Source organism: Dipodomys merriami, unplaced genomic scaffold, assembly GCF_024711535.1.
Source record: "Dipodomys merriami isolate MVZ:Mamm:240054 unplaced genomic scaffold, mDipMer1.0.p SCAF_21, whole genome shotgun sequence".
NCBI lineage: Eukaryota > Metazoa > Chordata > Mammalia > Rodentia > Heteromyidae > Dipodomys > Dipodomys merriami.
The window spans coordinates 878,278-891,302 of record NW_027203493.1 but is presented as its reverse complement, the minus strand read 5'-3'; the positions used below and the strand labels follow the sequence as shown (position 1 = coordinate 891,302).

General features: G+C 49.2%; 1 protein-coding gene across 3 annotated transcripts in view; it reads right to left on the bottom strand.

Moving 5' to 3' along the window:
- The window catches only part of Rab3il1 (RAB3A interacting protein like 1), a 31,580-nt gene extending 22,605 nt beyond the window's left edge, over positions 1-8,975 (bottom strand). For 2 of the 3 annotated variants that reach the window (XM_070032157.1, XM_070032159.1), the window contains exon 1: positions 8,450-8,975. Coding sequence is in view for 1 of the 3 variants with exons in the window: in XM_070032159.1 (XP_069888260.1) it covers positions 8,450-8,478 (29 nt within the window). In the remaining 2 variants the exon portion in view is untranslated. Of the gene's footprint in view, positions 1-1,024; positions 1,091-8,449 lie in introns of those variants that run through there. The other variant, XM_070032158.1, reaches the window with a different exon arrangement.
- Positions 8,976-13,025: the final 4,050 nt, after the last annotated feature.

The following is a 13,025-nucleotide window of genomic DNA, read 5'->3' as shown; positions in this document are numbered from 1 at the left end:
GCACCTAAGGCACCAGACTTCAACCAGGCCCAGCAAGGGGCTGTCTGTCCCCTAGCCACCCCTGCGGGCAAGCTGTACAGAGCCTGTGTCACCACTGATGGCTACATGATCTCTCCAGGCCTCAGTGTCCCCTTGCAACTTCCACATGAGCGCCTGTGCCTAAATCCCATCTCCCTTCCGCTCCCTCTTGGTTATTTATCATTGGTGCCGGTACTGGGGCTTAAACTCAAGGCCTAGGCACTGTTCCTGAGCTTTTCTTCTCTCAAGGCTAGTACTCTACCACTCCAGCCACAGTTCGACTTCTGACTTTTTGTTGGTTAATTTTTTGGAGATAAGAGTCTTATGGGGCTGGGAAGGTGGCTCGGTGGTAGAGCACTTGCCTTGCATGCATGAGGCCTTGTGTTCGATCCCTCAGCACCACATAAGCAAAAAAAAAAAAAAAAAAAAAAAGCCGGAAGTGGCGCTGTGGCTCAAGTGGTAGAGTGCTAGCCTTGAGCTGAAGAGCTGAGGGACAGCGCCCAGGCCCAGAGTTCAGGCCCCATGACCGGAACCCCCACCCCCCCACCAAAAAAAAAGTCTTATGAGCATTGAATTGTGATCCTCGGTGCTCAGCCTCCTGAGCAGCTAGAATTACAGGTGTGGGCCATCTGTGCCCAGCTCAAACCACTCTTTTTCTCTACACAGGATATGCAAATACTCTCCCATTTTTCTTTATTTTTTCTTTCCTTTTCCTTTTCCCTTCCCCTCTCTCCCTCCTTCCCTCCGTCCCTCCCTTTCTTCCCTCTCTCCTTTCCTTCCTTCTTGGTTCTAGAGCTTGAACTCAGGGCCCAGACACTGTCTACTTGAGCCACACAGCTCTACTTCTGTCTGCTTGGTGGTTAATTGGGAGTAAGAGTCTCACTCTGAACCTCAATCCTCAGATCTCAGCCTCCTGAGTAGGATTACAAGCACCTGGCTAAAAGGAAGTCCCCCCTCCCCCCCCACACCCTAGGCCTTGGCTGTGTGACCTTGCTAAGTGACTTACCCTCTCTAGGAGGTTAAATGAACACAGTTCTCCAGGTGGCTGTGAAGATGGATGGATCACCTGTGCATAGTGTCTGCCCCAGTGTAGGTGGAAAGAAAGCTCCCCTCCCCTCCAGTCGGCCATGCTCCCCTCCCCTCCTGTCATCCCTCTGGGGAGCAGCTTCAAGTCTCCACCAGTGCCTGACCCCACCCAGTCGGCAGATAACAGTATCTCTTGCTTCCTTACTTTGCTTTGGCCTGCAAAATCCTCTCAACCTAATGTAAACCAGATGCTGGCCTTCCTTTCCTGGCCGAGAATTTTCCATAGCCTGCTCCCACCCCTTTCCTGTTTTTGCTCCCTGCTCACCCCCTGCTAAATTCTCCCGTGCCCCCATCTTCCTCTGCAGGGCAACCTTGACCCCACCTGGAAACTATTAGGGGAAAACAGGATGTGTGGCAGAGGGAGAGCATCTCTTGATTCCCCCCAGCCACCCCCCAAAATGGCGGGATCACCAGGGGCTCAGCCTGGCTGAGGGCAGTTGCTGATCTCTCCCTGCTGGGGAAACTGAGTCAGAGTTGCTCAACTCCGCTCACACTGGACGCCGACCATGTGGACCCTGGGCTGGGACTTTAGGAAAAATCAGAGCCAGAAAAATCCGCTCCTCCTCTCTCGCAGATGAGGAAACTGAGGTTGCAGCTTCAACCAGGGTCATTGAAGAATGGGGTTCCCGGGAGGCAGCTAGGCCAGGGGTGGCTCAGGGTCCCTCTGGGGCCTGCCATCTCCCAGTCACCAACTCATTCCTGCCCTCCCCCGCCCCCCCTCCTGCGGTGGAGCCCAGCCGGATCAGGAGGGGAGGTGAAGGGCTGCCCTCGCCCCGCCCCGCCTGCCCGCCCACCGCTCGGACACCTCCCAGCCCCGGCAGCTGTGCACATCTGGCTGGGTCACTCGGGCTCTTCTCTGGCACGGACTGGTGCTTTGACGGAGGCCTGAGCTGTGTGCATGGCTGGGTACACAGGCATGCATGCCTGTCTTCTTCCTGTCTGTCCTCTCAGACAGGGAACCCACTCTGCCAGGCTTGGCCCTCCACTGGAGGACTTCTCCCTCGTTTTCATTAAAACAACAGCCCCAGCTCCGGACAGCCGCCTCTGGCTGCCCCTCCCTCCTCCAGCTGTGCAGAGTTTGGACAACTGGCTGGAATGTTTTGCAACCAGAATTCTCCCTGGATCCCAGCGCTCGGATTCCAGCAGGGAGGAGCAGCCCGGGAAGGATGGCTGGCTCTAGGGAGAGGAACGAGACTCCAGAGGTCAAACATGGGCCTCGAGACCATCCAGGTGCCCCCAACCCACACCAAAATGACCGACCACCTGCTTGCCTCTGCACGGGGAGGGGGGGGGGACTGGGCCAGACTCCGGGGAGGGGGAAGGGGAGGGAAGGAGGGCAGGACGGAAGGAAGAGACAGCCAAAGGGTGTCAGAGGTTTAGTCTGGCCAATGTGGAGCAGTCAAGCCTGAGGGACAATCCGAGCTCAGGGAGGGGCCAGCGCTTGGAGAATGCTAAGAATGCAATCTGTCCTGGCTGTCCCCTCCACACTCCCACTTTATAGATACAGATAATCGGGGTCCCCAGCACCTCTCTGCTGCATTTCCCCAGATGACACCCTGGTTGCAGACCTGGAACTGAAACCAGGCTACCATGCCAAGCTCGCTTTTCTCCCTGTCCAGGAAGGCTACGCCCTCCCCCCCCCTCTAGAGACCTGTCCCCTCCCCTCCCCAGCCACTGAATGGTCAGCCTGATTCTTCCTCATGCAACACAAGCTAAGTAACAGGTATGTGCTTACCCTAAGTTCATGAAAATGCATGCACACATACCCTCCCCCCACCACACCACACACCACACACACACACACACACACACACAGTGTGTAGCTTCAGAGTGACATCAACCTCCTCGTGGACCAGAAGGCTCTTTCTTGTTCAATCTCCTGCTATGGGCTAGTTGCTCACACCTCCCTCTCCCCTCCTGACACCCCCCCCCCCCGGCCTGGCTACAAAGATCCATCATACAGTCTATATCCAAGTACATGGATGTTAGTTTGAGCCTCAGTTTACTGAATTTAAAACATTTAAAACGGCAAGGATGAGGTGCTACTGAGTCACGTCTGTAACCCTAGCTGAAGATCTGAAGGTCACAGTTCAAAACTAGCCTGGTAAGGAAAGTGCATGAGACTCCTATGTCCAGTTAACCAGTGAAAAACCAGAAATGGAGTTATGGCTCAAGGGTTAAAGTGCTAGGTTTGAGAGGAAATGCTAAAAGAGTGCAAGGCCCCGCAGGGAACCGGTGGCTCACACCTGTCATCGTAGCTACTCAGGAGGCTGAGCTCCGAGGATTGTGGTTTGCAGCCAGACAAGCAGGAAAGTCCGTGTGACTTTTATCTCCAAATTAAATACAAAAAGCTGGAAGTGGAGCTGTGGCTCAAGTGGTAGAGTGCTAGCCTTCAGCACAAAAGCTCAGGGACAATGCCCAAGCTCTGAGTTCAAGCCCCAATATAGGCACGTTTAAATAAAATAAAATTGGAAAGGATGCTCTTTATTTCATACTTGAGGGGTGCTGATGGCATAAGATGAAGGATTTCCTCTTTGGAGACAATCTCATGAGAGACAAAAGAAGAGGAAAGGAAAGAGGGGGTTTAGAGTCCTATGGGGGTGGGGCTAGGCTGGGTTGTCAGAGATGAAACCTGTCCAACATGACAGCTCAGTCACTCACTGGAAGTGAGAGTCAGGCAGACAATCAGAGGAGAACACAGACACTGCCACCTGAAAGCTCTGAGCAACCCACAGTGCCCGGCTCCTGCCCAGATGACAGCTCATGGCCACCACTGCACAGCCATCGCCAGCACGGAAAAGGCTAAAAGGGTTTGGCCAGTGGCAAACAAGCGAAGGTGAGTGGAGATTCTAATTCAGATGTGTGTCTAATGTCAAAGCTCCACCCGTGCTCCGTCTCTGCCCCCACAAGAAAAAAAAAAATAAAAAATAAAAAAAAATAAAAAAAAATAAATAATGTCAAAGCTCATCTTTGCCCTTCCAGAAGGAAAAGTTTCTTTCTTTCTTTCCTCCTTGCCTGCCTGCCTGCCTGCCTTTCCTTCCTTCCCTTCTTTGTCAGTTGTGGGGCCTGGGCGCTGTCCCTTAGCTCTTCAGCTCAAGCCTAGCACTCTACCACTTGAGCCACAGCGCCACTTCTGGCTTTTTCTGCTTATGTGGTGCTGAGGAATCGAACCCAGGGCCTCATGCATGCAAGGCAAGCACTCTACCACTGAGCCACCTTCCCAGCACCCTTTCTTTCTCTTTCTCTCTCTCTCCCTTCCTTCCTTCCTTCCTTCCTTTTGGGTCCGGTCGTGGGACCTGAACTCTGGGCCTGGATGCTGTCCCTCAGCTCTTCAGCTCAAGGCTAGCGCCTCTACCACTTGAGCCACAGCGCCACTTCTGGCTTTTTTCTTTTTGCTTATGTCGTGCTGAGGGATCGAACCCAGGGCCTCATGAATGCAAGGCAAGCGCTCTACCACTGAGCCACCTTCCCAGCCCCCATTCATTCTTTCTTTCTTTCTTTCTTTCTTTCTTTCTTTCTTTCTTTCTTTCTTCTTTCTTTTCCTTCCTTCCTTCCTTCCTTCCTTCCTTCCTTCCTTCCTTCCTTCCTTCCTTCTTTTCTTCTAATATTGGGATTTGAACCCAGGGACTCTCACTCTTGCTTGGCTTTTTGGCTTAAGGTTGGTGCTCTACCACTTGAACCACAGCTCTATCTGGTTGTTGTTTTTTTTTTTTTTTTGCTCAGGCTGGCTCTGAATGGCAGTCCTCAAATCTCAGCTTCCTCATTAGCTAGGATCACAGGCTTGAGTCACTGGTGTCAGCAAAGATGAGGCTCTCTAGAGAAACTAAGGCTTGAAGGAAAGTTAAGATGGAAAGCTCTATTTAAAAGTGGAGGTTGAATGCTGCTGATCACATGTATGGTGTATAACATGTGTACACCGTTATATGTTATAGACTGTGATAGACAATTTGCTCCAGGAAAGTTAGAATGAACTTGTGACTTTAAATGAGCATCATTATTCCACAATACTGTGAAATTTGGGAAATTATGTAATCACTTAATCACAATAAAAAAAAAAAAAAGAACCTGGGGGAAAGTAGGGAGGGAAGGGATGAAGGGGGAAAACAATGGAGGGGGTAACAATGCTCAATACCTTACTCATGTAACTGTAACCCTCTGTATATTATCTTTACAATAAAAAATAAATTAATAAAAAAAAATAAAAGTGGAGGTTGAGCATTCTTGGCGCTGGAGAGGGGGAGGGGTGTGGAAGCAGGGACAAGGCTGGGAGGTGGGAAAAAATGGATGCATGCACAGAGAGTAAACTCTTCATTCTGCTCAGAGCTCAGCTTCAGTACAGGGAGAGAAAAGAACAAGAAAAAACGGCTGGGAAGGGAGGTTCAGACTGGGAGCTTGACAGGCCAAGTTAAAGAAGTTGGACTTTATCCTAAAGGCTGGAAAGAGACTGTTAAACATTTTTTAGCAGTAGAGGAAAATGACCAGAGAGTCTTGCTAAGGACAACATGCACAAAAAATAGCTGTGAACATTTGCTTATCAAATATCCTGTAAGAGAAAGACTTTCTAAACTTGGAAGTGATAAAAGAGATCTCCACAGAAAAGACTCAATAGATGTGTGTGTGTGTGTGTGTGTGTGTGCGTGCGTGTGCGCGTGTGTGTGTGTGTGTGTGTGTGTGTGTGTCAGTCCTAGGGCTAGAACTCAGGGCTTGAAAGCTGCTTTTAAGCTTTTTTGCTCAAAGCTAGCTCTCTACCATTTAAACCACAGCTCCACCTCTGTTTTCTTTGAGGTTAATTGGGGATAAAAGTCTCATTGACTTTCTTACCTTAAATCTCCATCCTCAGATCTCAGCCTCTTGAGTTGCTAGGATTACTGATATGAGCCACTGGTGCCCAGCTAGGAATCAACAGATTTGTTGAAATAAAAATTTTAAACTTCTTTATACTCTTCCCACCATCCATGGGGGAAAAAATAACCCAAACTGAAAGGCAAGTAGCCTTCATAAAACACTTTTACCGATGGCAAAGTGTCGGCATCTTTAACAAAGAGTTTGCCAAAAGCTGGGTGCCTACAAAAAAGAAAAAAAGATAGGAAGAAAAGAAAAAAGAAAAGGAATTCACCAAGCCAGGTGTGGTGCTTATGCTTGTAATCTTCACAATCGGGAAGCTGAGGCAGGAAGATCAAGAGTTCCAGGCAAGGGGCTGGGAATGTGGCTTAGTGGTAGAGTGCTTGCCTAGCATGCATGAAGCCCTGAATTCCATTCCTCAGTACCACGTAAACAGAAAAAGCCAGAAGTGGTGCTGTGGCTCAAGTGGTAGAGTGCTAGCCTTGAGCAAAAAAAGCTCAGGAGCCAGGTACTGGTGGCTCACACTTGTAATTCTAACTACTCAGGAGGCTGAGATTTGAGGATCTTGGTTCAAAGCCAGCCCAGGCAGGAAGATCAATGAGATTCTTATCTCCAATTAACTACCAGAAAACTTCAACTGGCACTGTGGCTCAAGTGGTAGAGCGCTCCCCTTGAGCTGAAGAGCACAGGGACAGTGCCCAGGCCCAGAGTTCAAGACACACAACTGACAGAAAAAGGAGGAGGAGGAGGAGAAGAAGCAGAAGCGGCAGCAACAAAAGAAGCAGCAGCAGTTCAAGGACAGCTTGCAGGTCCTGAGTTCAAGTCCCAAGACTGGCCAAAAAAAAAAGAAAAAGGTTGTTTATTTTGGCTTGTAGTTCTGGAATGGAGATTGACAAGTGCCAACTCCTTCAGCCACAGCTGCTGAGCACCACATGCCATAAGAAGCTGAGAACCTCATGCTGCATCAGAGCACACAACACCACGAGCAAGAGTGTGCACACGTGGAAATGGCCCGACTTCCTTCCTCTTTACTTTGCCTCTATAGCTGGACTCACGCTTGGGAACTACCTAGTTTTTCACATTAACCTTTGGAAGGACAAACCACACACAAACTGATTCAGACAGTGCACAAAATACAAATGCAAGCCCAGTGCTGGTGGTTCATACCTTAACCCTGGCTCCTCAGGAAGTTGAAATCTGAGGATCTCTGTTTGAAGCCAGCCCAGACAGACAAACTCAAAGGACTTTTAGCTCCTGTTAACCAGCAAAAGGTGGAGTGAAGAAGTGTGATTTAAGTGGTAGAGCCCTAGCTATGAGCAAGAAAACACCCTGAGTTCCAGCTTCAGTATTGGCATACAAACATGAAAGATGGAGAACTAACCTCCCTATCTCAAGATTTCTAAATAGCTATAAAATGAAAACAGTGTGGGACTAGCCTAAAGATAGACACATCAATCAGTGGAGTAGAATCAAGAATCCCAAAATAAGGCCATGAGTCTATCGCCATTTGATTTTCAACAACAGTGCCAAGACCAGGCAATGAGGAAAGAAGATGCTTTTCCATGAATACTGTGTGGACACAACTGGATGTCCACATATAGTAGAAGGAAATTGGGCCTTTACCTCATCCCAACAGACAGAAACTAACTCAAAATTCCTCAAACCCCAAGCATAAGAGCTAAAGGTAGAATATTCATTTTCTAAAAAAAAAGTTTGTAGCCAGTCACAGGTAGCTCATGCCTATAATCCTAGCAACTCAAGAGGCTGAGATCGAAGGATCGCAGTTCAAAGCCAGCTTAGGCAGGAAAGTCTGTGAGACTCTTATCTCTAATAGCCACCAAAAGGTAGAAGTAGAGCTGTGGCTCAAGGGGTAAACCACTAGCCTTGACCAAAAAAAAAAAAAGCTCAGAGATAACATGTAGGCCCTGAGTTCAAGCCCCACAATTGGTGCCAAAAGAAAAAAAAATACAGAAAATTATTTTAAATTTTGTGTGAAGTTTTTGAGACAGGGTCTCACTGTGTAGTGGAGACTGATCTTGAATTTTCAATCCTCCTGCCAGCCTGGGCAGAAAAGAGAGGGGGAGAAATGGAACTCATGATGACAGAACATTATCCTTTACAAGCACTTAGCGCACATCTTGGCACCCAGTAGCTTCTCAGACGGTAAGAGACAGACACGGGCGGAGGTAGAGAGAGAAATCCTAGAGCCCAGAGACACTGTGCTCACCTAGCAGGTTAATTCTTCCTGCCTCCTTCTCAGTGACTTATAGCCAGGCCATTTTCTTCTCTCTTGACCTCCTAGTCTTTGTCTGGGATGGCAGACAAAGCAGCATGGCAGGATTCAGCAGACACTCGCTCATGGTCATTGAGGAACTGTGCCTGTGACTTTGGTGTTTGCTTGCTCAGGGCAATGAATGCCTCCTTGCCCTGTGCCCTTGAGCCCGGAGTCCGAGCTTGGGATGGGGAATAGGGAAGGATGGAAGGGGAAGGGTCAGGGCCTTACCTGGTTGGCCTCAGGGAGCCAGAGTCCATGGGGGATAGGACAGGCTGGGGGTCCCAGGGTTCTCTTCGAGGCACTGGTGAAGTCTCTCACCCAGGGTCTCTCGTTTGTTGGGCTGGCTCTGGCCTAGTCTATACTATTCTGTCATTTCTGGCAGGACCAGGCCTGGTGAAACCGGATCGAGATGTGTCGCTCGTGGATTCTTCCCTGCCTCCCCTGGTGCCTGGGGTCCTCCTGCAGTGGTCAGAGGTTACAGGTTCATATCTTCGAATGCTTAGTCTTCCCAAGCCCTTCAGGGATAAGGGCTGCCTGACATCAGGGCCGAGGTGGCGTTCTGTGTCTTCCTTCTGTGCCCTGGACTGCCAGTGTCCCTTCTCCTTCCTATCCTGCTGTGCCAAGCCCCCTCCTGTCCTCTCTTGGCCTGTGATTGGCCAAAGAGAGGGGTGTGGGCTGGCAGGCACCCTACACAGAGCCTGGAAGCAGCATCCAGGCCTGGCTGGCCCACCCAGGGCCTCCTGCCCACTGTCCCCCTCCCCCTCCCCTCCCGGCCAATCTGGGTTCCCATCTACCTGGAGCAGGTCCTCTGTGATGCTCCTGTTGCCATGGTGATCCTAAGGGAGATGGGCCTAACATTCTGCTCTGGAACCTTCATCTTCTTGGTTCTGCTCTGCCTGCCCCAGACACAGCTGGCTATCAGAGGTACTAGTGAGCAGCTTCCGCCATAGTCAAGGCCTCTGCCATGAATCCTCCATTCCTCAGGCCTCCCTTCAACCCTAACAGCCTAACAGGCTCCCCTTTTCCATCTCAGAAACTCCTGTCTGCTGCAGAAGTCTGAGGGAATAAAAAGGCACCGAACCCAAGAATGGGAAGATTGAGATTTCAGCCCCAAGTCATTGATAGCTCTGCAACATTAGCCAAGGAAGACTTTGAACTTCTGCAGACTCCTATTCATGCTTCAAGGACCCAGTTCCAATGCTCCTTTCTCTGTAAAAGTTTCATTGACCTCTATGAATTTGGCACAGATCTTAGGCTCTGTCATTCTGTGTTTGAGGTATTTAAGTATTTTCCTGGCTTTCATTTGACTATGGATTCTTGGAGGCAAGAGTGAGAATAGTTCTGTTCTGGCACCAGGGATGTTTGGCTGAACAATTACTTTGTGGAACAGAAACTGAAGAAGGTCACTGTGAATTAGGTACCATTCTCTCTTTCTTTCTTCTTTTCTTCCTTTCGCACCAGTCCTAGGGCTTGAACTCTGGGCCCGGGCACTGTCCCTGAGCCTTTTTGTGTTCAAGTCTAGTGCTTTACTACTTGAAGCATAGCACCACTTACCTCTTTTTCTAAGAAGTTTATTTGAGATAAAAGTCTCATGGACTTTCCTGCCTGGGCTGGCTTCAAACCGTGATCCTCAGATCTCAGCCCTAGGATTATATAGCATAGCTAGGAGTGCACCAGTGCCCAGCTCTTCCTTTTTTGTGTGTGCCGGTATTAGGGCTTGAACACAAGGCCTCTCCATCTCATTTGGCTTCTTTGCTCAAGGCGGATACTCTACCACTTGAGCCACAGCTCCACTTCCAATGCTTTAGTGGTTACCTGGAGATGAAGCCCTGTCTGGCTTCAAACTGTGATCCTCAGATCTCAGCCTCCTGAATAGGTAGGGTTACAGGTGTGAGCCATCTGTGTCTGGCAGGATACCAGTCTTTTTTTTTTTTTTTTTTTGGTGGGGGGTCCAGTAGTGGGGCCTGAACTCTGGGCCTGGGCGCTGTTCCTCAGCTCTTCAGCTCAAGGCTAGCGCTCTACCACTTGAGCCACAGCACCACTTCCGGCTTTTTTCTTTTTGCTTATGTGGTGCTGAGGAATGGAACCCAAGGCCTCAGGCATGCAAGGAAAGCGCTCTACCACTGAGCCACCTTCCCAGCCCAGGATACCAGTCTTACAGGCTCAATCTTTTAGCCCTTTGTCCCAGTACAGGTTGGGTCATTTGGTCCTTGGCTCAGGCTTTACCATGTGCCTGAGGGCTGCCAGCTGGTGGGAGAGACAGTGACTTGCACTGTTCTCAGCGCTGGAGTGGGGCCAATAGAAGCTGCTCATGGGGTATGTCTGAGGACCTCCTAAGGCATCTGAGAGGGGCAGGGACACAGGAACCTCTTAGGTGGTCCTGGATTATTAATGCCTAGAATCCTGGCATTCTGGGAAAAAGGAAGCTAGATACTCCAGAGTATCTGTGTCTCTGTAGCTGCTGACAGAACCTTGCAACATCTGCTCAGTTTGCCTAGACACTGACCAGCTATACGGTTCCTCAGCAAGAACCAACTAATCACATGCGCCCTCCCGTGGACACTACAGGGAAAGCAGAAACCTGATTTTACCAATTCCCCCCCCCCCCCCCCCCCAGAGGGGGACAGACTAGAGATGGAACTTGCCAGGAAGGTGATCTTCCATTTGAGCCATGCCTCCAGCCGCTTTTTGCACTTGTTATTTTTTCCCAACTTAGCCAAGTATGAGAGTCTACACACAAATCATACGTGTACATCTGAAGTGCCCAAAGCTCTGAATCATGGGCTCCAGCGTACAGCCAAAAGGTTATGTAATGCCAATCTAGCATGCCCTGTTACTTGGCACTAACTCTCTTGGCATTAACCTTCTTTCATCATCCTGCTTTATCAGGTAGGTGGCTGGCCCTGGGACACACACACACACACACACACACACACACACACACACACACACACAGGACAGAATAGTGGTAAGTACACAGAATAGTGGTAAGTACACAGACCTGGACACAGAGACACACTTATGCACCTGCTTCTTTTTTCAATATCTTCTTCTTATAATATGGTTCCTCTGGCAGAGTCTTCTTGATGAAACCATTGGTAAAAAGGGGTCGGATTAACACACTGGTATGCAACTGCCTTCATATGAAGACTGGCCTGTGCTATGATCCATCTACTTGTGCTTTCCTGTGTCACTGGGGATGACAAGTGCACACCTGTGTGCCCAGCCATTGTGCTACTCCCACAGCTAGGATGGCAGGCGTGTACCACTGCATCCAGCCAATAATGGAGATGGAGTCTTGTGGACTTTTTTTTTTTTTTTGTCGGTCATGGGGCTTGAACTCTGGGCCTGGGCATTTTCCCTGCACTCTTCAGCTCAAGGCCAGTGCTCTACTGCTTGAACCACAGCATTTCAGGTTTTCTAGTAATTTATTGGAGATAAGAGTCTCACAGACTTTCCTGCCGGGGCTGGCTTTAAACCGTGATTCTCAGATCTCAGCCTCCTGAGTAGCTAGGATTACAGGCGTGAGCCACTGGTGCCTGGCTTTTTTTTTTTTTTTTTTTTTGCCAGATCATCTACTTCTGATCTGTACCTCCTGAGTATTTAGGGTTACAGGATTGAGCCACTGAAAATTAATAAAATAAACTTCTAGATTTATTGTTGTTGTCTTTTGTGTGTATGTTTTTTTTTTTTTTGAGGGGTTGGTTTTGGCAGTATAGAGGCTGGAACTCAGGTCCTCATTTGCCAAACAAGGGCTCTCCATAACAAATAGTCAGGTGAGTTACTCCAGGCATGATACCAGGCACATATTTTAACTTTAATTTTTTAAAAATGTAGGTATTAGCTGGGCTCCTAGCTATTCAGGAGAATAAGATCTGAGGATCTTTGGTTTGAAGCCAGCTAGGACAAGAAAGTCCATGAGACTCATGTCCAACTAACCACCAGAAAGCCCCAAGTGGAGATGTGGCTCAAGTGGTAGAGCACCAATCTTAGTGTTTACTACTCCAGTAGTAAACGCTAAGGAAGAGTCTTGAGTTCAAACTCCAGAGCTAGCCCCAAAATGAAAAGAATGAAAAGTAATCAACCAAGGCCATTATGAAACAGTTATATGTATATATTATAAAGGCAAAAAATATGCAAATATCACCTGCAACTCAGCGCACTTAGCAACTATGTCTGACAGCGTGGGCAGAGGAAGGGGAAAAGAAGGGAGAGGAGAGTGGATTCATTTTAAGGCTCAGGGTTGTAAATCAGGGCCTTTGGAAATGCAGTCCCCAAACCACTCACACCCCAAACCCCTGTAGTGCTTGGAAAAAATTCAGGAGCTGATTGTAGAGAAGCAGCAAGTTTCATACACACCCTGTAGACCAGCCACGCAATGTAAGATGAGCAGGTTGTAGATACCACCAGAGCCTTAGAAGAAGTCTGGAAGGGGAGTAACGGATCAAATAAGCTTCAGATGCTAACTGCCTCCCTTAGAGATCTGCACCCCTGGGGATCTACAGCCTTGGCCGTCTGCTCTGGGTGGCTGGGAGCCAGCAGCACAAGCCCCTGGACACACCCATCAGGTCACACAAGAGGGCTCTCTAGGCTGGGCTCTCAGGCCCTGGTCGCCTACCCTAGCTCTGAAGTCCCGCCTAACCAGCCCTTCCAACCAATCACAGCCTGAGAGGCCTGTGATGTCACCATCAGCCAATCAGAGCTCCTCACCCTTGTGTGCAGAATTCTATCACTCTTACTAACATGATGAAATTCCAAAGTAACACTACCAACCGTTTCACACGGGGACACTGAGGCAAAGAGG